Source organism: Mesoplodon bidens, assembly GCF_964165515.1.
Source record: "Mesoplodon bidens genome assembly, chromosome: 5".
Classification (NCBI taxonomy): domain Eukaryota; kingdom Metazoa; phylum Chordata; class Mammalia; order Artiodactyla; family Ziphiidae; genus Mesoplodon; species Mesoplodon bidens.
In genome coordinates this window covers 66,408,143-66,433,316 of record NC_138161.1, presented here as the reverse complement: position 1 = coordinate 66,433,316, position 25,174 = coordinate 66,408,143, and the positions used below count along the sequence as shown (strand labels likewise).

General features: G+C 41.0%; 1 protein-coding gene across 1 annotated transcript in view; it reads right to left on the bottom strand.

The window, feature by feature from the left end:
• CFAP91 (cilia and flagella associated protein 91) overlaps window positions 1-22,095 on the bottom strand; it is a gene marked incomplete at its 5' end in the record, with an annotated part of 161,206 nt that extends 139,111 nt beyond the window's left edge. The window contains one exon of the mRNA XM_081235477.1: window positions 21,972-22,095. Coding sequence (XP_081091603.1) covers window positions 21,972-22,095 — 124 coding nt within the window. The remainder of the gene's footprint in view (window positions 1-21,971) is intronic.
• Window positions 22,096-25,174: the final 3,079 nt, after the last annotated feature.

Here is a 25,174-nt window from a genome sequence, read left to right as displayed (position 1 = left end):
CTACCTAAGGAAGCAAAAGACCTCTACTCTGAAAACTATAAGACACTGATGAAAGAAGCTGAAGATGACACAAAAACAGATGGAAAGAATGAAACAGATGGAAACAGATGGAAAAACCATGTTCTTGAATTGGAAGAATCCATATTGATAAAATGACCATACTACCCAAGGCAATCTACAGATTCAATGCAAGCCCTATGAAATTACCAATGACATTTTCACAGAACTAGAAAAAAATTGTTTTTAATTTGGATGGAAACACAAAAGACCCCAAATAGCCAAAACAATCTTGAGAAAGAAGAACAGAGCTGGAGGAATCACACTCTCTGACTTCACACTATACTACAAAGCTACAATAATCAAAAGAGTATGGTACTGGCACAAAAACAGACATACAGATCAATGGAACAGAATAGAGAGCCCAGCAATAAACCCATACACCTACAGGCAATTAATCTATGACAAAGGAGGCAAGAATATACAATGGAGAAGAGACAATGTCTTCAATAAGTGGTCCTGGGAAAACTGGACAGCTACATGTAAAAGAATGAAATTAGAACATTCTCTAACACCATATACAAAAATAAACTCAAGATGGATTAAAGACCTAAGTGTAAGACCAGATACTATAAAACTCCTAGAGGAAAACATAGGCAGAAGACCCTGACATAAATCATAGCAATATTTTTCTTGGATCCATCTCCTAGAGTAATGGAAACAAAACCAAAAATGGGACCTAATTAAACTTAAAAGCTTTTGCATAGCAAAGGAAACCATAAACAAAACAAAAAGACAACCTACAAAGTGGGAAAAAATATTTGCAAATGATGCTACCAACAAGGGATTAATTTCCAAAATACACCAAGAGCTCATATACTTTAATACCAGAAAAACAAACAGCCCAATAAAAAGTGACCAGAATACCTAAGTAGACATTTCTCCAAGAAGACATGGCCAACAGGCACATGAAAAGATGTTCAATATCACTAATTATTAGAGAAATGCAAATTAAAACTACAGTGAGGTATCACCTCACATCAGAATGGCCATCATTAACAAGTCTACAAATAATAAATACTGGAGAGGGTGTGGAGAAAAAGGAACCCTCCTACACCGTTGGTGGGAATGTAAAGTTGTGCAGCCACTATGGAGAACAGCATGGAGGTTCTTTAAAAACCTAAAAATAGAGTTACTGTATGATCCTTAAATCCCACTCCTGGGCATTTATCTGGAGAAAGCTCTAATTTGAAAAGATACATGCACCCCAAAGTTCATAGCAGCACTATTTACAATAGCCAAGACCTGGAAGCAACCTAAATGAACATCAACAGATGAATGGATAAAGAAGATGTTGTATGTGTGTGTATGTGTGTGTGTGTGTGTGTGTGTGTATATATATATATATATATATATATATATATATATATATATGTATATACAATGGACTATTACTCAGCCATAAAAAAGAATGAAATAATGACATTTGCAGCAACATGGATGGACTTAGAGATTACCTATCATATTAAGTGAAGTAAATCAGGCAGAGAAAGACAAATATCATATGATATCACTTATATGTGGAATATTAAAAAAATGATACAGGGCTTCCCTGGTGGCGCAGTCGTTGAGAGTCTGCCTGCCAATGCAGGGGACACGGGTTCGTGCCCAGGTCCAGGAAGATCCCACATGCCGTGGAGTGACTGGGCCCGTGAGCCATGGCCGATGAGCCTGTGTGTCTGGAGCCTGTGCTCCGCAACGGGAGAGGTCACAACAGTGAGAGGAACGTGTATGGCAAAAAAAAAAAAGACACAAATGAACTTATTTCCAAGACAGAATCAGACTCACAGATGTAGAAAACAAACTTATGGTTACCAAAGGGGATAGTGTGGGAGTGGAGGGGAGAGATAAATTAGGAGTTTGGGGTTAACATATATGCACTACTATATATAAAACAGATAAACAAAAAAGACCTACTGTATTGCACAGGAAACTATATCCAATATCTTAGAATAACCTATAAAAGAAAAGAATCTGAAAAAGTATATATGTGTGTGTATATATATATGTATCTGAATCACTTTGTTGTACATCTGAAACTAACACAACATTGCAAATTAATTCTACTTAAATTTTTTAAATGGTTAAAAATTCTAATTAAAAAAATTTTTTAAGAAAAGATGAGGAGGCTTCCAGGGAAGATGGCAGAAGAGTAAGACGTGGAGATCACCTTCCTCCCCAAAGATACATCAGAAATACATCTAGACGTGGAACAACTCCTACAGAACACCCACTGAACGCTGGCAGAAGACTTCAGACCTCCCAAAAGGCTTGCCCCGCACTCCATGCCCCTCCCTCCCCCACAGCCTGAGTGAGCCAGAGTCCCCGAAGCGGCTCCTCCTTTAACCCCGTCCTGTCTGAGCGAAGAACAGATGCCCTCCGGTGACCTACACACAGAGGAGGGGCCAAATCCAAAGCTGAGACCCGGGAGCTGTGAGAAAAAAGGAGAGAAAGGGAAATCTCTTCCAGCAGCCTCAGAAGCAGCAGATTAAAGCTCCACAATCAACTTGATGTACACTGCATCTGTGGAATACATGAATAGACAATGAATCATCCCAAACTGAGGAGCCATGTGGATGAAATGTTCTTGGTGCTGAAGCCAGGAGTCAGTGCTATCCCTCTGAGGTGGGAGAGCCAACTTCAGGACACTGGTCCACAAGAGACCTCCCAGCTCCACATAATATCAAACAGCAAAAATCTTCCAGAGATCTCCATCTCAAGACCAGCACCCAGCTTCACTCAACGACCAGCAAGCTACAGTGCTGGACACCCTATGGCAAACAACTAGCAAGACAGGAACACAACCCCACCCATTAGCAGAGAGGTTGCCTAAAATAATAAAAAGTCCACAGACACCCCAAAACACACCACCAGACGTGGACCTGCCCAACAGAAAGACAAGATCCAGCTTCATCCACCAGGACACAGGCACTAGTCCCCTCCACCAGGAAGCCTACACAACCCACTGAACCAAACTTAGCCACTGGGAACAGACACCAAAAGCAACAGGAACTACGAACCTGCAGCCTGCAAAAAGGAGACCCCAAACACAGTAAAATAAGCAAAATGAGAAGGCAGAAAAACACAGCAGGTGAAGGACCAAGATAAAAACCCACCAGACCTAACATAGACAGTCTACCTGAAAAAGAATTCAGAATAATGATAGTAAAGATGATAGTAAAACAGTAAAGTAAAATAGTAAAGATGATAGTAAAAATCTTGGAAACAGAATAGACAAAATGCAAGAAACAGTTTAACAAGGACCTAGAAGAACTAAAGATGAAACAAGGAATGATGAACAACACAATAAGTGAAATTAAAAAGACTCTAGATGGGATCAATGGCAGAATAACTGAGGCAGAAGAACGGATAAGTGACGTGGAAGATAAAATAGTGGAAATAACTACTGCACAGCAGAAGAAAGAAAAAAGAATGAAAAGAACTGAGGATAGTCTCAGAGACCTCTGGGACGACATTAAACGCACCAACATTCGAATTATAGGGGTTCCAGAAGAAGAAGAGAAAAAGAAAGGGACTGAGAAGATATTTGAAGAGATTATAGTTGAAAACTTCCCTAATATGGGAAAGGAAATAGTTACTCAAGTCCAGGAGGCACAGAGAGTGCCATACAGGATAAATCCAAGGAGAAATACGCCAAGACACATATTAATCAAACTGTCAAAAATTAAACACAAAGAAATCATATTAAAAGCAGCAAGGCAAAAACAACACATAACACACAAGGGAATCCCTATACGGTTAACAGCTGATCTTTCAGCAGAAACTGCAAGCCAGAAGGGAGTGGCAGCACATACTTAAAGTGATGAAGGAGAAAAACCTGCAACCAAGATTACTCTACCCAGCAAGGATCTCATTCAGATTTGATGGAGAAATTAAAACGTTTACAGACAAGCAAAAGCTGAGAGAGTTCAGCACCACCAAACCAGCTTTACAACAAATGCTAAAGGAACTTCTCTAGGCAAAAACACAACAGAAGGAAAAGACCTACAATAACGAACCCAAAGTAATCAAGAAAATGGGAATAGGAACATACGTATCGATAATTACCTTAAATGTAAATGGACTAAATGCTCCCACCAAAAGACACAGATTGGCTGAATGGATACAAAAACAAGACCCACATATATACTGTCTACAAGAGACCCACTTCACACCTAGAGACACATACAGACTGAAAGTAAGGGGATGGAAAAAGATATTCCATGCAAATGGAAACCAAAAGAAAGCTGGAGTAGCAATTCTCATATCAGACAAAATAGACTTTAAAATAAAGACTACTAGAAGAGACAAAGAAGGACACTACATAATGATCAAGGGATTGATCCAAGAAGAAGATATAACAATTGTAAATATTTATGCACCCAACATAGGAGCACCTCAATACATAAGGCAAATACTAACGGCCATAAAAGTGGAAATCGACAGTAACACATTCATAGTAGGGGACTTTAACACCCCACTTTCACCAATGGACAGATCATCCAAAATGAAAATAAATAAGGAAACACAAGCTTTAAATGATACATTAAACAAGATGGACTTAATTGATATTTATAGGACATTCCATCCAAAAACAACAGAATACACATTTTTCTCAACTGCTCATGGAACATTCTCCAGGATAGATCATATCTTGGGTGACAAATCAAGCCTTGATAAATTTAAGAAAATTGAAATTGTATCAAGTATCTTTTCCAACCACAACGCTATGAGACTACATATCAATTACAGGAAAAGATCTGTAAAAAATACAAACACATGGAGGCTAAACAATACACTACTTAATAACGAAGTGATCACTGAAGAAATCAAAGAGGAAATTAAAAAATACCTAGAAACAAATGACAATGGAGACACAACAACCCAAAACCTAAGAGATGCAGCAAAAGCAGTTCTAAGAGGGAAGTTTATAGCAATACAATCCTACCTTAAGAAACAGGAAACATCGCGAATAAATAACCTAACCTTGCACCTAAAGCAATTAGAGAAAGAAGAACAAAAACACCCCAAAGTTAGCAGAAGGAAAGATATTATAAAAATCAGATCAGAAATAAATGAAAAAGAAATGAAGGAAACAATAGCAAAGAGCAATAAAACTAAAAGCTGGTTCTTTGAGAAGATAAACAAAATTGATAAACCATTAGCCAGACTCATCAAGAAAAAAAGGGAGAAGACTCAAATCAATAAAATTAGAAATGAAAAAGGAGAAGTAACAACTGACACTGCAGAAATACAAAAGATCATGAGAGATTACTACAAGCAACTCTATGCCAATCAAATGGACAACCTGGAAGAAATGGACAAATTCTTAGAAATGCACAACCTGCCAAGACTGAATCAGGAAGAAATAGGAAATATGAACAGACCAATCACAAGCACTGAAATTGAAACTGTGATAAAAAATCTTCCAACAAACAAAAGCCAAGGACCAGATGGCTTCACAGGCGAATTCTATCAAACATTTAGAGAAGAGCTAACACCTATCCTTCTCAAACTCTTCCAAAATATAGCAGAGGGAGGAACACTCCCAAACTCATTCTACGAGGCCACCATCACCTTGATACCAAAACCAGGCAAGGATGTCACAAAGAAAGAAAAGTACAGGCCAATATCACTGATGAACATAGATGCAAAAATCCTCAACAAAATACTAGCAAACAGAATTCAACAGCACATTAAAAGGATCATACACCATGATCAAGTGGGGTTTATTCCAGGAATGCAAGGATTCTTCAATATATGGAAATCAATCAACGTGATACACCATATTAACAAATTGAAGGAGAAAAAACATATGATCATCTCAATAGACGCAGAGAAAGCTTTCGACAAAATTCAACACCCATTTATGATAAAACCCTCCAGAAAGTAGGCATAGAGGGAACTTTCCTCAACATAATAAAGGCCGTATATGACAAACCCACAGTCAACATCGTCCTCAATGGTGAAAAACTGAAACCATTTCCACTAAGATCAGGAACAAGACAAGGTTGCCCACTCTCACCACTCTTATTCGACATACTTTGGAAGTTTTAGCCACAGCAATCAGAGAAGAAAAGGAAATAAAAAGAATCCAAATTGGAAAAGAAGAAGTAAAGCTGTCACTGTGTGCAGATGACATGATACTATACATAGAGAATCCTAAAGATGCTACCAGAAAACTACTAGAGCTAATCAATGAATTTGGTAAAGTAGCAGGATACAAAATTAATGCACAGAAATCTCTGGCATTCCTATACACTAATGATGAAAAATCTGAAAGTGAAATCAAGAAAACACTCCCTTTTACCATTGCAACAAAAAGAATAAAATATCTAGGAATAAACCTACCTAAGGAGACAAAAGACCTGTATACAGAAAATTATAAGACACTGATGAAAGAAACTAAAGATGATACAAATAGATGGAGAGATATACCATGTTCTTGGATTGGAAGATTCAACATTGTGAAAATGACTCTACTACCCAAAGCAATCTACAGATTCAATGCAATCCCTATCAAACTACCACTGGCATTTTTCACAGAACTAGAGCAAAAAATTTCGCAATTTGTATGGAAACACAAAAGACCCCGAATAGCCAAAGCAATCTTGAGAACGAAAAATGGAGCTGGAGGAATCAGGCTCCCTGACTTCAGACTATACTACAAAACTACAGTAATCAAGACAGTATGGTACTGGCACAGAAACAGAAAGATAGATCAATGGAACAGGATAGAAAGCCCAGAGATAAACCCACACACATATGGTCACCTTATCTTTGATAAAGGAGGCAGGAATGTATAGTGGAGAAAGGACAGCCTCTTTGATGAGTGGTGCTGGGAAAACTGGACAGGGACATGTAAAAGTATGAGATTAGATCACTCTCTAACACCATACACAAAAATAAGCTCAAAATGGCTTAAAGACCTAAATGTAAGGCCAGAAACTATCAAAGTCTTAGAGGAAAACATAGGCAGAACACTCTATCACATAAATCGCAGCAAGATCCTTTTTGACCCACCTCCTGGAGAAATGGAAATAAAGACAAAAATAAACAAATGGGGCTTCCCTGGTGGCGCAGTGGTTGAGAGTCCGCCTGCCGATGCAGGGGACACGGGTTCGTGCCCCGGTCTGGGAAGATCCCACATGCCGTGGAGCGGTTGGGCCCGTGAGCCATGGCCGTTGGGCCTGCGCGTCCGGAGCCTGTGCTCCGCAACGGGAGAGGCCACAACAGTGAGAGGCCCGCATACAGCAAAAAAAAAAAAATAAATAAAAAAAAATAAACAAATGGGACCTAATGAAACTTCAAAGCTTTTGCACAGCAAAGGAAACCATAAACAAGACCAAAAGACAACCCTCAGAATGGGAGAAAATATTTGCAAATGAAGCAACTGACAAAGGATTAATCTCCAAAATTCATAAGCAGCTCATGCAGCTCAATAACAAAAAAACAAACAACCCAATCCAAAAATGGGCCGAAGACCTAAATAGACATTTCTCCACAGAAGATATACAGACTGCCAACAAACACATGAAAGAATGCTCAACATCATTAATCATTAGAGAAATGCAAATCAAAACTACAATGAGATATCATCTCACACCAGTCAGAATGGCCATCATCAAAAAATCTAGAAACAATAAATGCTGGAGAGGATGTGGAGAAAAGGGAACACTCTTGCACTGCTGGTGGGAATGTGAATTGGTACAGCCACTATGGAGAACACTATGGAGGTTCCTTAAAAAACTACAGATAGAACTACCATATGACCCAGCAATCCCACTACTGGGCATATACCCTGAGAAAACCATAATTCAAGAAGAGTCATGTACCAAAATGTTCATTGCAGCCCTATTTACAATAGCCTGGAGATGGAAACAACCTAAGTGTCCATCATCAGATGAATGGATAAAGAAGATGTGGCACATATACGCAATGGAATATTACTCATCCATAAAAAGAAATGAAATTGAGCTATTTGTAATGAGGTGGGTAGACCTAGAGTCTGTCATACAGAATGAAGTAAGTCAGAAAGAGAAAGACAAATACCATATGCTAACTCATATATATGGAATTTAAGAAGAAAAAAAAATGTCATGAAGAACCTAGGGGTAAGACAGGAATAAAGACACAAACCTACTAGAGAATGGACTTGAGGATATGGGGAGGGGGAAGGGTAAGCTGTGACAAAGCGAAAGAGAGGCACGGACATATATACACTACCAAACGTAAGGTAGATAGCTAGTGGGAAGCAGCCGCATAGCACAGGGAGATCAGCTCAGTGCTTTGTGACCACCTGAAGGGGTGGGATAGGGAGGGTGGGAGGGATACGCAAGAGGGAGGGGATATGGGAACATATGTATATGTATAACTGATTCACCATTATAAAGCAGAATCTAACACACCATTGTTAAGCAATTATAGTCCAATAAAGATGTAAAAAAAAAACATGGAATTCATTTGCTTAAAGTAGCTACAATTACTCAATTAAATACAAATGTAGGGCCAATTAAAAAAAAGAAAAGATGGGGGCCTCCCTGGTGGCGCAGTGGTTGAGAGTCCGCCTGCCGATGCAGGGGATACGGGTTCGTGCCCCGGTCAGGGAGGATCCCATATGCCGCGGAGCGGCTGGGCCCGTGAGCCATGGCCGCTGGGCCTGCGCATCCGGAGCCTGTGCTCCGCAACGGGAGAGGCCACAACAGTGAGAGGCCCGCATACCGCAAAAAGAAAAAAAAAAAAAAAAAAAAAAAAAAAAGAAAAGATGAAGAGAATATTTTACTAAATACGAGAAGAAAGAGCTAATGAGAATTGAAAGTTTTCCCTCTGGGAGGTAATAATCAAAAGGGCAGGATAGGGCTTCCCTGTGGCACAGTGGTTGAGAGTCCGCCTGTCGATACAGGGGACACGGGTTCGTGCCCCAGTCTGGGAAGATCCCACAGGCCATGGAGTGGCTGGGCCAGTGAGCCATGGCTGCTGAGCCTGCGCATCCGGAGCCTGTGCTCCGCAAGGGGAGAGGCCACAACAGTGAGAGGGCCGCGTACCACAAAAAAAGAAAAAAAAAGGGCAGGATAGTGTGGGGAAGAGAAGTGCTGTTTTGTTTGTTTCTGGTTTTGGTATGTTTGGATCAGCCACTTCATTTACATGATTTCATAAACTTGTAATTTGCAGATGTCTGGAACTCTTGCCAACTTGTTTCCTACCAACTAACCAGAGCAAGAATTTCTGTTTTGGCTCAACCAAGCTGCAGTCCAAGCAGCAGGCACAGCCCAGTGTCTTTTTACCTCATGTCTGCACCAAGTGTCCCTCACCTTCCCCTTAGTTTTTCTCTGTGACCTGGAGACGTGAATATCCATGGGAAATGCATATCACCTTCACATGTCTCTTACTGAGGATACATAAAGCAAAGTTTTAACCAAAGAGAGACAGAAGCCAGCAGGTAAATTCTCCTTTCACTCCAGGGCTGGATTATCGATAGGCAAAGTAACACATACCACTTCTCAGAAAAATGGTTTTACTTTTACTTGATACAAACTTTGTGGTAATCACCCTGGTAACACATGGTTTTATTTTCTCTCTGACATTCCCTGTCTCAGTCACATTTCCCTATCTCTGGTTTCTTTTGGATTGTACTTCTTAATAAAGTAGTAGCCTATGAACGTTTACCTCAAGGTCTGCTTTTGGAAAAGCCCACAGGAAAACAGCTGATACCAGGGGGGGGGGAAATAGAAAAAGAAGAACAAACAAAACCCAAAGTCAGAAGAAGGAAGGAAATAATAAAGATCAGCGAGGAAATAAGATAGAGATAAAATAACCATAGAAAAGATCAATAAAACCAAGTGCTGTTTTTTTGTTTTTGTTTTTGTTTTTGTTTTGAAAGGAGGAACAAAACTGACAAACGTCTAGCCAGGCTCACCAAGAAGAAAAGAGAGAGGACCCAAATAAATAAAATAAGAAATGAAAGAGGTGAAATACCAACTGACACCACATAAATACAAAAACCCTTAAGACAATACTATGAACAGTTATATGCCAACAAATTGGACAACCTAGAAGAAATGAACAAGTTTCTAGTAACATAGAGCCTGCCAAAGCTGAGCCAAGAAAAAACAGATAATTTGAACAGACCAATCGTTGAGGTGAAATAGAATCTGTAATTAAAAAAAAAAAAACTCCCTCCACATTGTAAATTAATTCTACTTAAAAAACAAAACAAAACAAAACTCCCTCCAAAGAAAAGTCCAGGTCAAGATGAGTTCACTCGGGAATTTACCAAACTTACAAAGAAGAATTTATACCTATCCTGCTCAAACTGTTCCAAAAAATTAAGAGGAGGGAACACTCCCAAAGTCATTCTGTGAAGCTACCATCACCCTGATAGCAAAACCAGACAAAAGCCACTACCAAAAAAAGAAAACTACAGGCCAATATCTTTGATGAATATAGATACAAAAATTCTCAACAAAATATTAGCAAACCAAATCCAACAATACATAAAAAGGATCGTACACCATGATCAAGCTGGATTCATTCCAGGGTAGCAAGGATGGTTCAACATACACAAATCAATCAATGTGATAAACCACATTAACAGAAGGAAAGACAAAAACCATATGACCATCTCAATACACACAGAAAAATCATTTGACCAAATTCAACATCCATTCATGATAAAAACTCTCACCAAAGTGGGTATAGAGGGAACATATCTGAACATAATAAACCACAAACCCACAGACAACATAAAAGTCAATGGTGAAAAGCTGAAAGCCTTCTCACTAAATTCAGGAACAAGAAAAGGATGCCCACTCTCACCACCTCTATTCAACATAGTATTGGAAGCCCTAGCCATAGCAATGAGACAAGAAAAAGAAATAAAAAAGTATCCAAATTGGAAGGGAAGAAGTAAAACTGTCACTATTTGCAGATGGCATGAGACTCTATATAGAAGACACTAAAGTATCCATACAAAAACTATTAGAACTAATAAATGAATTCAGCAAGGTAGCAGGATACAAGATTAATATACAGAAATTTGTTGCATTTCTTCAGACTAACAATTAAATATCAGAAAGTTTTAAAAAATCCCATTTAAAATTGCATCAATGAAAAAATATCTAGGAATAAACCTAACCAAGGAAGTAAAAGACCTGTATGCTGGAAACCATAAAACATTGATAAAGGAAACTGAAGATGATTCAAAGAAATGGAAAGATATCCCATGCTCTTGGAGTCGAACAGTCAATATTGTTAAAATGGCCATACTACCCAAAGCAATCTACAGATTTAATACAATCCCTATCAAAATACCCATAACATTTTTCACACAACTAGAACAAATAATCCTAAAATTTATATGGAACCACAAAAGACACAGAATTGTCAAAGCAATCCTGAGGAAAAAGAACAAAACTGGAGACATAACCCTTCCAGACCTCAAACTATTCTACAAAGCTACAGTAATCAAAACAGCATGGTATTGGCACAAAAACAGACATATAGATCAACAGAACAGAATACAGAGCCCAGCAATAAACCCCTGTACCTATGGTCAATTAATCTATGACAAAGGAGGCAAGAATATACAATGGAGAAAAGACAGTCTCTTTAACAAGTGGTACTGGGAAAGCTGAACAGCTAGCTACATGTAAATTAATGCAATTAGAACACTCCCTCAAACCATTTACAAAAATAAACTCAAAATGATTTAAAGACTTAAATATAAGACATGAAACCATAAAACTCCTGGAAGAGAACATATGGAAAACATCCTCTGACATAAACTGTAGCAATATTTTCTTAGATCAGTCTCCCAAGGCAAAAGAAATAAAAGCAAAAATAAACAAATGGCACCTAATTCAACTTAAAAGATTTTGCACAGTAAAGCAAACCATCAACAAACTGAGAAAACCTGTGGAATGGGAGAAAATATTTGCAAACAATGTGACCAACAAAGGGTTAATAACCAAAATATACAAACAGCTCACACAACTCAATATCAAAAACAAACGGGGACTTCCCTGGTGGCGCAGTGGTTAAGAATCCACCTGCCAATGCAGGGGACACGGGTTTGACCCCTGGTCCAGGGAAGATCCCACATGCCGTGGAGCAACTAAGCCTGTGTGCCACAACTACTGAGCCTGCACTCCAGAGCCCGTAAGCCACAACTACTGAGCCCATGTGCCACAACTACTGAAGCCCACGTTCCCTAAAGCCTGCGTGCCGCAATACTGAGCCCACGTTCTGCAACTACTGAAGTCCGCACACCAAGAGCCCATGTTCCGCAACAAGAGAAGCCAACGTAATGAGAAGCCTGCGCACCGCAACAAAGAGTAGCCCCTGCTCGCTGCAAAGAGAGAAAGCCCACATGCAGCAATGAAGACCCAACGTGGCAATAAATAAATAAATAGATAGATAGATAAATAAATACCCAATAAAAAATGGGCAGAAGACCTAAATAGACATTTTCCAAAGAAGACATACAGATGGCCAAGAAGCATATGAGAAATTGCTCAACATGACTAAAATGCAAATCAAAACCACCATGAGGTATCACCGCACAGTGGTCAAAATGGCTATCATGAAAAAGTCTATAAATAATAAATTCCTAAGAGGGTGTGGAAAAAAGGGAACCCTCCTACAGTGTTGGTGGGAATGTATAAATTGGTGCAGCCACTATCGAAAACAGTATGGAGGTTCCTTAAAAAAAACTAGAGCTAACATATGATCCACTAATCCCACTCCTGGGTATATATCTGTAAAAAATGAAAACTCTAATTTGAAAAGATACCTGCACCCCAATGCTCATAGCAGCAGTATTTACAATAGCCAAAATATGGAAGCAACCCAGTGCCCATCAGCAGATGACTGGCTTAAGAAGATGTGGTATATATATATTTATATATATATATATACACACACACACACACACAATGGACTTTTACTCATCCATAGAAAAAGAATGAAATATTGCCATTTGCAGCAACATGTATGAACCTAGAGAATATTATACTTGGCGAAGTAAGTCAGACAAAGACAAATATTATACAATATCACTTATATGGGGAATCTGAAAAATAATACAAATGAATCTACATACAAAACAGACTCACAGACATAGAGAATAAACTTATGGTTACCAAAGGGGAAAGGGAGGTGGGAGGCATAAATTAGGAGTATGGGATTAACAGATACAAACTACTATACATAAAATAGATAAGCAACAAGGATTTACTGTAAATTAAATATAATAACCTACAATGGAAAATAATCTGAACTATATATATATAAATAACTGAACTACTTTGCTGTATACCTGAAACTAACACAGTATTGTAAATCAACCATACTTTTAAAAAATTTATTAAAAAATAAAGAAGTTGGCAACTTATTGATTGGCAGTTGATTCGAACACCAATCCTTTCGGCTCCCAGGCCTAATGTTATCAAAAGCCCATGAATTTAATGAGGGAAATTTTTCCATGAAAATCATGAAAGAGCCCCTCAGCCAATTTACCCATATTGAAAACATAATTCTAAGAAGCACAGGAAGTTGTCACAACCAAGTAATGGTGACGATGAGGAAGTGTTTCAAACCCCAAAATATGATGATTACTTTTTGGGAAAACTATAATAAATTGCAGATTCTGGGGGGAAAGAAAGGAGGAAAGAGCTCTTGATAAACCCAGGAAGTACTATAAAATATTTTTGGAAGCTGGGAAAAATATATCATATTTAAAAGACTTTAATTAGTAAGGCAGTAGTGTAGCTACTAGTCCATCAACAAATGTAGATTCAGGGAAGTGACAAAGTATTGTGGGCACTTCGAGTGAGGCACTTGAGAGATACAAAGCATTAAAGTCAAATTAAATGCAAAATTGTATATAAGTGAGGTAAGATTTATAAAAGAATGGTGTTAACTGTAAAGTACTATACAAATGTAGGCAGTCATTACACATTCCCAACACCAGGAAATGGCTGCCCTAAAGATTCCCATCCAAAGGAGACCCTGGGATTCCGAGAGGAGATACCACGTGGTTAAAAGTAGGGTGACAGGAGGACTTCCGGGTAAGATGGCGGAAGAGTAAGACGCGGAGATCACCTTCCTCCCCACGGATACACCAGAAATACAGCTACACGTGGAACAACTCCTACAGAACACCTACTGAATGCTGGCAGAAGACCCCAGACCTCCCAAAAGGCAAGAAACTCCCCACATACCTGGGTAGGGCAAAGCGGAGAGATTCCCGCACAGAGGAGCGGTGCCGAGCGGCACTCACCAGCCCGAGGGGCTTGTCTGCTCGCCCGCCGGGGCTGGCGGCGCTGGAAGCTGAGGCTCGGGCTTCAGTCAGAGCGCAGGGAGAGGACTGGGGCTGGCGGCGAGAACTCAGCCTGAAGGGGCTAATGTGCCACAGCTAGCCGGCAGGGAGTCCGGGAAAACTCTGGAGCTGCCGAAGAGGCAAGAGAGTTTTTCTTCCCTCTTGGTTTCCTGGTGCGCGAGGAGAGGGGATTAAGAGCGCTGCTTAAAGGGGCTCCACAGACGGGCGCGAGTCGCGACTGAAAGCGCGGAGCCCAGTGACGGGCGTGGGACGCTGGGGCTGCTGCTGCCACCGCCAAGGGGCCTGTGTGCGAGCGCAGGTCACTGTCCACACCGCCCTTCCGGGAGCCTGTGCAGCCCGCCACTGCCGGGGTCCCGGGATCCAGGGGCGGCTTCCCTGGGAGAACGCACGGCGCGCCTCAGGCTGGTGCAACGTCACACCGACCTCTGCCGCTGCAGGCTCGCCCGGCACTCCGTGCCCCTCCCTCCCGCCCAGCCTGAGTGAGCCAGAGTCCCCGAAGCGGCTGCTCCTTTAACCCTGTCCTGTCTGAGCGAAGAACAGACGCCCTCCGGCGACCTACACGAAGAGGCGGGGCCAAATCCAAAGCTGAGACCCAGGAGCTGTGAGAACAAAGAAGAGAAAGGGAAACCTCTCCCAGCAGCCTCAGAAGCAGCGGATTAAAGCTCCACAATCAACTTGATGTACCCTGCATCTGTGGAATACATGAATAGACAACAAATCATCCCAAATTGAGGAGCCAGGAGTCAGTGCTGTGCCTCTGAGGTGGGAGAGCCAACTTCAGGACACTGGTCCACAAGAGACCTCCCAGCTCCACATAATATCAAACGGCGAGAATCTTCCAGAGATCTCCATCTCAAGACCAGCACCCAGCTTCACTCAACGACCAGCAAGCTACAGTGCTGGACACCCACTGTAGTTGCCAAACAACTAGCAAGACAGGAACACAATGCCACCCATTAGCAGAGAGGCTGCCTAAAATCATAAAAAGTCCGCAGACACCCCAAAACACACCACCAGACGTGGACCTGCCCACCAGAAAGACAAGATCCAGCCTCATCCACCAGAACACAGGCACTAGTCCCCTCCACCAGGAAGCCTACACAACCCACTAAACCAACCTTAGCCACTGGGGACAGACACCAAAAACAACAGGAACTACGAACCTGCAGCCTGCAAAAAGGAGACCTCAAACACAGTAACATAAGCAAAATGAGAAGACAGAAAAACACACAGCAGGAGAAGGAGCAAGATAAAAACTCACCAGACCTAACAAATGAAGAGGTAATAGGCAGTCTACCTGAAAAAGAATTCAGAATAATGATGGTAAAGATGATCCAAGATTCTATTTCCCAGATACAAAATCTTGGAAATAGAATAGACAAAATGCAAGAAACAGTTAACAAGGACCTAGAAGAACTAAAGATGAATCAAGCATCGATTAAAAACACAATAAATGAAATAAAAAATACTCTAGATGGGATCAATAGCAGAATAACTGAGGCAGAAGAACGGATAAGTGAGGTGGAAGATAAAATAGTGGAAATAACTGCTGCAGAGCAAAATAAAGAAAAAAGAATGAAAAGAACAGAGGACAGTCTCAGAGACCTCTGGGACAACATTAAACGCACCAACATTCGAATTATAGGGGTTCCAGAAGAAGAAGAGAAAAAGAAAGGGACTGAGAAGATATTTGAAGAGATTATAGTTGAAAACTTCCCTAATATGGGAAAGGAAATAGTTAATCAAGTCCAGGAGGCACAGAGAGTCCCATACAGAATAAATCCAAGGAGAAATACGCCAAAGACACATATTAATCAAACTGTCAAAAATTAAACACAAAGAAATCATATTAAAAGCAGCAAGGCAAAAACAACACATAACACACAAGGGAATCCCCATCAGGATACCAGCTGATCTCTCAGCAGAAACTCTACAAGCCAGAAGGGAGTGGCAGGACATAATTAAAGTGATGAAGGAGAAAAACCTGCAACCAAGATTACTCTACCCAGCAAGGATCTCATTCAGATTTGATGGAGAAATTAAAACCTTTACAGACAAGCAAAAGCTGAGAGAGTTCAGCACCACCAAACCAGCTTTACAACAAATGCTAAAGGAACTTCTCTAGGCAAGAAACACAACAGAAGGAAAAGACCTACAATAACGAACCCAAAACAATTAAGAAAATGGGAATAGGAACATACATATCGATAATTACCTTAAATGTAAATGGACTAAATGCTCCCACCAAAAGACACAGACTGGCTGAATGGATACAAAAACAAGACCCATATATATGCTGTCTACAAGAGACCCACTTCAGACCTAGAGACACATACAGACTGAAAGTAAGGGGATGGAAAAAGATATTCCATGCAAATGGAAACCAAAAGAAAGCTGGAGTAGCAATTCTCATATCAGACAAAATAGACTTTAAAATAAAGACTACTAGAAGAGACAAAGAAGGACACTACATAATGATCAAGGGATTGATCGAAGAAGAAGATATAACAATTGTAAATATTTATGCACCCAACATAGGAGCCCTTCAATACATAAGGCAAATACTAACAGCCATAAAAGGAGAAATCAACAGTAACACAATCATAGTAGGGGACTTTAACACCCCACTTTCACCAATGGACAGATCATCCAAAATGAAAATAAATAAGGAAACACAAGCTTTAAATGATACATTAAACAAGACGGACTTAATTGATATTTATAGGACATTCCATCCAAAAACAACAGAATACACATTTTTCTCAAGTGCTCATGGAACATTCTCCAGGATAGATCATATCTTGGGTCACAAATCAAGCCTTGGTAAATTTAAGAAAATTGAAATTGTATCAAGTATCTTTTCCGACCACAATGCTATGAGACTAGATATCAATTACAGGAAAAGAGCTGTAAAAAATACAAACACATGGAGGCTAAACAATACACTACTCAATAACGAAGTGATCACTGAAGAAATCAAAGAGGAAATTTTAAAATACCTAGAAACAAATGACAATGGAGACACAACGACCCAAAACCTATGGGACGCAGCAAAAGCAGTTCTAAGAGGGAAGTTTATAGCAATACAATCCTACCTTAAGAAACAGGAAACATCGCGAATAAATAACCTAACCTTGCACCTAAAGCAATTAGAGAAAGAAGAACAAAAACACCCCAAAGTTAGCAGAAGGAAAGAAATTATAAAAATCAGATCAGAAATAGATGAAAAAGAAATGAAGGAAACAATAGCAAAGATCAATAAAACTAAAAGCTGGTTCTTTGAGAAGATAAACAAAGTTGATAAACCATTAGCCAGACTCATCAAGAAAAAAAGGGAGAAGACTCAAATCAATAAAATTAGAAATGAAAAAGGAGAAGTAACAACTGACACTGCAGAAATACAAAAGATCATGAGATTACTACAAGCAACTCTATGCCAATCAAATGGACAACCTGGAAGAAATGGACAAATTCTTAGAAATGCACAACCTGCCAAGACTGAATCAGGAAGAAATAGGAAATATGAACAGACCAATCACAAGCACTGAAATTGAAACTGTGATAAAAAATCTTCCAACAAACAAAAGCCCAGGACCAGATGGCTTCACAGGCGAATTCTATCAAACATTCAGAGAAGAGCTAACACCTATCCTTCTCAAACTCTTCCAAAATATAGTAGAGGGAGGAACACTCCCAAACTCATTCTACGAGGCCACCATCACCTTGATACCAAAACCAGACAAGGATGTCACAAAGAAAGAAAACTACAGGCCAATATCACTGATGAATATAGATGCAAAAATCCTCAACAAAATACTAGCAAGCAGAATCCAACAGCACATTAAAAGGATCATACGCCATGATCAAGTGGGGTTTATTCCAGGAATGCAAGGATTCTTCAATATATGCAAATCAATCAACGTGATACACCATATTAACAAATTGAAGGAGAAAAACCATATGATCATCTCAATCGATGCAGAGAAAGCTTTTGACAAAATTCAACACCCATTTATGATAAAAACCCTGCAGAAAGTAGGCATAGAGGGAACTTTCCTCAAAATAATAAAGGCCATATATGACAAAGCCACAGCCAGCATCGTCCTCAATGGTGAAAAACTGAAACCATTTCCACTAAGATCAGGAACAAGACAAGGCTGCCCACTCTCACCACTCTTATTCAACATAGTTTTGGAAGTTTTAGCCACAGCAATCAGAGTAGAAAAGGAAATAAAAGGAATCCAAATTGGAAAAGAAGAAGTAAAGCTGTCACTGTGTGCAGATGACATGATACTATACATAGAGAATCCTAAAGATGCTACCAGAAAACTACTAGAGCTAATCAATGAATTTGGTAAAGTTGCAGGATACAAAATTAATGCACAGAAATCTCTGGCATTCCTATATACTAATGATGAAAAATCTGAAAGTGAAATCAAGGAAACACTCCCATTTACCACTGCAACAAAAAGAATAAAATATCTAGGAATAAACCTACCTAAGGAGACAAAAGACCTGTATGCAGAAAATTATAAGACACTGATGAAAGAAATTAAAGATGATACAAATAGATGGAGAGATATACCATGTTCTTGGATTGGAAGATTCAACATTGTGAAAATGACTCTACTACCCAAAGCAATCTACAGATTCAATGCAATCCCTATCAAACTACCACTGGCATTTTTCACAGAACTAGAGCAAAAAATTTCGCAATTTGTATGGAAACACAAAAGACCCCGAATAGCCAAAGCAATCTTGAGAGCAAAAAATGGAGCTGGAGGAATCAGGCTCCCTGACTTCAGACTATACTACAAAGCTACAGTAATCAAGACAGTATGGTACTGGCACAAAAACAGAAAGATAGATCAATGGAACAGGATAGAAAGCCTAGAGATAAACCCACGGACATATGGCCAACTTATCTTTGATAAAGGAGGCAGGAATGTACAGTGGAGAAAGGACAGTCTCTTCAATAAGTGGTGCTGGGAAAACTGGATAGGGACATGTAAAAGTATGAGATTAGATCACTCCCTAACACCATACACAAAAATAAGCTCAAAATGGCTTAAAGACCTAAATGTAAGGCCAGACACTATCAAACTCTTAGAGGAAAACATAGGCAGAACACTCTATGACATAAATCACAGCAAGATCCTTTTTGACCCACCTCCTAGAGAAATGGAAATAAAGACAAAAATAAACACATGGGACCTAATGAAACTTCAAAGCTTTTGCACAGCAAAGGAAACCATAAACAAGACCAAAAGACAACCCTCAGAATGGGAGAAAATATTTGCCAATGAAGCAACTGACAAAGGATTAATCTCCAAAATTTATAAGCAGCTCATGCAGCTCAATAACAAAAAAACAAACAACCCAATCCAAAAATGGGCAGAAAACCTAAATAGACATTTCTCCACAGAAGATATACAGACTGCCAACAAACACATGAAAGGATGCTCAACATCTTTACTCATTAGAGAAATGCAAATCAAAACTACAATGAGATATCATCTCACACCAGTCAGAATGGCCATCATCAAAAAATCTACAAACAATAAATGCTGGAGAGGGTGTGGAAAAAAAAGGAACACTCTTGCACTGCTGGTGGGAATGTGAATTGGTACAGCCACTATGGAGAACGGTATGGAGGTTCCTTAAAATCTACAAATAGAACTACCATATAACCCAGCAATCCCACTACTGGGCATATACCCTGAGAAAACCATAATTCAAAAAGACACATGTACCAAAATGTTCATAGCAGCCCTATTTACAATAGCCCGGAGATGGAAACAACCTAAGTGTCCATCATCGGATGAATGGGTAAAGACGATGTGGCACATATATACAATGGAATATTACTCAGCCATAAAAAGAAATGAAATTGAGCTATTTGTAATGAGGTGGATGGACCTAGAGTCTGTCATACAGAGTGAAGTAAGTCAGAAAGAGAAAGACAAATACTCTATGCTGACACATATATATGGAATTTAAGAAAAAAAAATGTCATGAAGAACATAGGGGTAAGACAGGAATACAGACACAGACCTACTAGAGAATGGACTTGAGGATATGGGGAGGGGGAAGGGTAAGCTGTGACAAAGTGAAAGAGCGGCATGGACATATATACACTACCAAACATAAGGTAGATAGCTAGTGGGAAGAAGCCGCATAGCACAGGGAGATCAGCTCGGTGCTTTGTGACCGCCTGGAGGGGTGGGATAGGGAGGGTGGGAGGGAGACGCAAAAGGGAGGGGATATGGGAACATATGTATATGTATAACTGATTAAATTTGTTATAAAGAAAAAAGAAAAATAAATAAATAAATCAAAATTTTCGAAAAAAAAAGTAGGGTGACAGGGCAAAACTGGAAAAAATCATGCTTTACTGATTATAATTATTATAGTAGTAAATTCAATAATTCAAATAATTCATAATAAATTACATAGCACCTAACATATGTACCAGCACTGAAATAAGTGCTGAGAAGGCTACAAAAATGTATAGAACAAGAACTTAAAGAACTCAGGGAACTTATGGTCCAGTAGAAGAGACAGAACATAAATGAACAATCAGGTCATTAAAATAAACCGGGGCTTTTACTGGCCCAAAGGACCTAGTGGACCTAGTTTATAAGCAACACTTTGATGGATAAGAATAAGCTTTAAAAGAAGATAAACCTGGGCTTCCCTGGTGGCGCAGTGGTTGAGAGTCCGCCTGCCGATGCAGGGGACGCGGGTTCGTGCCCCAGTCCAGGAAGATCCCACATGCCGCGGAGCGGCTGGGCCCATGAGCCATGGCCGCTGGGCCTGCGCGTCCGGAGCCTGTGCTCCGCAGCGGGAGAGGCCACAACAGTGAGAGGCCCGCGTACTACAAAAAAAAAAAGAGAGAGAGAGAGAAACCTGGGGCTTCCCTGGTGGCGCAGTGGTTGGGGGTCCGCCTGCCGATGCAGGGGACGCGGGTTCGTGCCCCGGTCCGGGGGGATCCCGCTTGCCGCTCCGCGGCTGGGCCCGTGAGCCATGGCCGCTGAGCCTGCGCGTCCGGAGCCTGTGCTCCGCAACGCGAGAGGCCACAGCAGTGGGAGGCCCGCGTACCGGCAAAAAAAAGAGAAACCTGAAAACAAAGATGAGATAAACTGGCCCTTCTTTACCTAGAATGCCAAATTTGGAGTTGCCCAGGGAATGGGAGCAGGAAAGGCACTCTCTTTGGGCATTTTATGCAGTTTGCATGAGGTAGTGTTGAGTGAATCTCCAAGTCAGAACGCCAGGAACAGGATTCAGGACGATTGCTTAAAGCTGTGCAAATTATCAGAAAAAGAGGGTGGAGAAGAGCCAGGTGTTCCGGCTCAGTGCTCTGAGATGCAGAGCGCACCTGCGGTCTCCGAGACACCCCACCCCCGCCGCGAGAGAACCACCACCTCGGGGGCTTGGAGCTGCCCCCACCCAACAGAAGACGACCGCGGGCAAAGGATCCATCCTGAGGCTCGTCTTTTGTCCGCCGCGCCCCCGGCCAGGTCCCACCTGGCCCAGGAGTCGGCAACTCAGGAGGGAGGTCTGGAGCCGCCCTTACCGTATAGGAAATCATATGTTCGATTGGCAGAGACTTTGCTCCAGGGCCCCGATCTCCCTCCGCACCGGGTTTGAGACACCTGCGGCTTGGCCTGGGGTTCTTCGACGGTCACTACGTGACTCATGGTGCCGGCTCTTCCCTGCGCCCAGCCAGGACCGACTAGGGAGACCGAGATGCGGCGTGCAACGTAGCTATGGTAACCCCCGCGAGGAGCAAGGGCTGAGCAAGGACACACAGCTAATCCAGAAGAGAGGGGCGGGACTCGCGTGTGAGAGGAGGAGCCGAGTGACGACAAGGAAGGGGCGGGGCGAGGAGCAGGAGAGGCGGGGCTGAGCGAAGATACGGGGCGGGGCTCGTGAAGGGAGGGGCGGGGCTGGCTGGGGGAGGAGGAGCCGAGTGATGACAAGGGATGGGTGGGGCGAGGCGCAGGAGCGGAAGGACCGGGAAGTGCGCAGAGCAGAGGAACGTTGAGGGGTGGGGGAAGAAGGGGGAAGAAAAGAGGAAAGAAGAGCAGGCCTGGGGAGGGGAGGAGAGGAGGGAAGGGAGAGGCACGGCCTCGCTTCCCACTTCACTCCGGTGACCAAACCACGAGCATTTAGCCGCCCACCAGGGTCAAGGCCAGGGGGCTGCAGGCTGGAGAAAAGGCTGCTTAAATCCTGCAGCCATCGGCCAGTTACACTCCGTTAGCCTCTTTCGGAAATGCCTGGGAAATCAGCACCTTCTAGAATAGTTGGGGGCTTTCAGTTCGGACATCCCCTTTCCGCGGGGCTTGTTCGAGCTGAGGAATCCAAGCTCGTGAACGTCAGCCTTTGGCACACTGAGCTCTGGCCGTGGGTATCAGCGTTTGGGGTGGGCTGGGTAATTAGTAACTGTTGATCCGCATTCTGCTACCCTTTTCTGAGCCCTGGGCATTAAATCAGCTGAAGATGATGTGGAGTAGTAGGCACTGGCTCTGCTTTTTAAAACTATTATGGAAAATTTTTTAACATAGGCAAAAGTGAATCCACTTTTAATAATGAACCCTCACTAGCCATCACCAAGATTCAACAATTATCAACATTTTGCCAATCTAGTTTCGTCTATCGCCTACCTCCCCTTTTTGCTTGAGTATTTTAAAACAAACCCAGACATTATTTTACCCTTAAATTAATCTGCATCTCCAACTGATAAGGATTTTTAATTTAATCGTCATTGTCAACACTAACAAAATTAATAATTCTTATGTATCTAATATTCAGTATGTATTCAAATGTCGCTGGTTGAGTCCAAGATGTCATTCAATAATTGTTTTTTTCTGATCAAAAGAAAAGTCTTCACATTGCATTTTGGTATCTCTTAAGTCTTTTATGCTAGAACAGTGAATTTCTGATACCTTCAATAGTTTTCTTTATTACTTGGGATTCCTCTGTAAAAAGAACTTTCCCTCACCAACTCATTGGTTATCCTGAAATACAGGGATCATAGAGAAAAGTCTGCATGAATGCTGGATTCTTTCACTTTAGTTATCAACTTTCACAGAAATGAGTTGGTGCCCTAGCAACCTCCGATGTTAACCAATAAGATTTTCTTTGATTAGTATCATTATGAATGCATGCATTTTTACATATCAGATTCTTTTAATCCGTTATGATCATTATGCTTTATGATGCTCAAATTATCCCATTTGGCTAGTGTCGCACATTAGAGTTAGCGTCTTTGTGTTTTTGATATGATCCACAGACACTTCAATGAGGCTCCTGGCCTGGTATCCCTCTTTCCACACATACTCCTGGTTTTATTTTCTCTACTTCTGAACTTCTTGGGGTTTTTGCAAACCAGCCAGATATTTGGCCACTCACACTGATTCCTTTGCCTAAAATGCCTTTTCCTGCTTACGCCCCTCAACTAATTTAGGTATTCTTCAAGACTCAGTGCTAATTTTGCCACCTTTATGTAGTCTCCCAAATCACCCAAATAGACCAAGGCTTCTTTCTTTCTTCCAGTGCTGTAGTAGCACCAATGGCATTGACCACCTTGTATTAGTAATTGTTTGCAACTTTGCTGTCCACACCTGTGAGTTCATTGAGGGCACAGGCCTTTACATGTCATTTGTACCTCTGAAGTACCTGGTACCTGAAAGCTTAACAAAATGATTCCTAAGTGAATAAATCCATCCATTTATAATATAACTTTACTGTCTACTATGAAATAGGTATTGAAGATCTAAGATAATTTGTACAGCTCACTGTATGATGGAGAAAACAGACTCAAAAACGTGTAAAATACAATGTTATGATGGCATGGTAATATTTTTCTGTCTTCAGGTATAGCTACATTTCCCACTTTCTGTTCCTTCTTCCCAGAATGCTCCTCACCCCTACCCGCATCTTATCCCTGCTGACTCCTCATCATCTGAAGTCTCAGCTAGCACGTCCCCTCCTCAGAAAGACTTTTCCTCACCCTATCAGATAAATTATCTGAAGTAGCCAACAGCCAGCTCCCTTGATAAGCATATTGGAAGACACTAACCAGTAGAATATGTCAAATGTAGTGGTTTATATATGATGACGTGATTGTTTTACATAGACTGTAGTTAACTCCATTTTGCTGGAGTTGCTCACTCTCTCCCCTGCTGGCTTTCAGGAAGCAAATGGCCATGTTTGGAAACCCCAAGTGGCAAGGAACTACAGGTAGCCTCTCGGAGATGAGGGTGGCCTCTGACCACAGCAAGTGAAAAACCAAATCCTTCAGTCCTACAACTGCAAGAAACTGAATTCTGCCAACAACTTAAATGAGATTGAAAGCATATTTTTCCCTAGTAGAACCTCAGATGAGACCACAGTCTCAGACAAAATCCTGATTGCGTCTTGAGACCCTAATCAGAGGACCCACTTAAGCCATTCCCAGATGCCTAAGTACAGAAGTGCGATAATAACAAATAAATGTGTATTACCACTAGGTTTGTGGAAATACTGTTGCGCAGCAAGAAATGACTAATATGCAATCTTTATGAAATTAAGCTGGAGAGGGGTGCTAGTCAATAATACAGGTTCATTAAAATCAAAGTTACACTTTGCAGGTTTGGGAGACAGTTCTCCATGGGTCTCTCATGCGTCTGCTTGTCTTGTAAGGGGGTAGCCGTCTGCCCTTTCCTTTGCGTAGGAAACAACCTTGGACAATAGAAATAATGTCTGTCTCTGGAGCAAGGGGCAGGTTTGCTTACA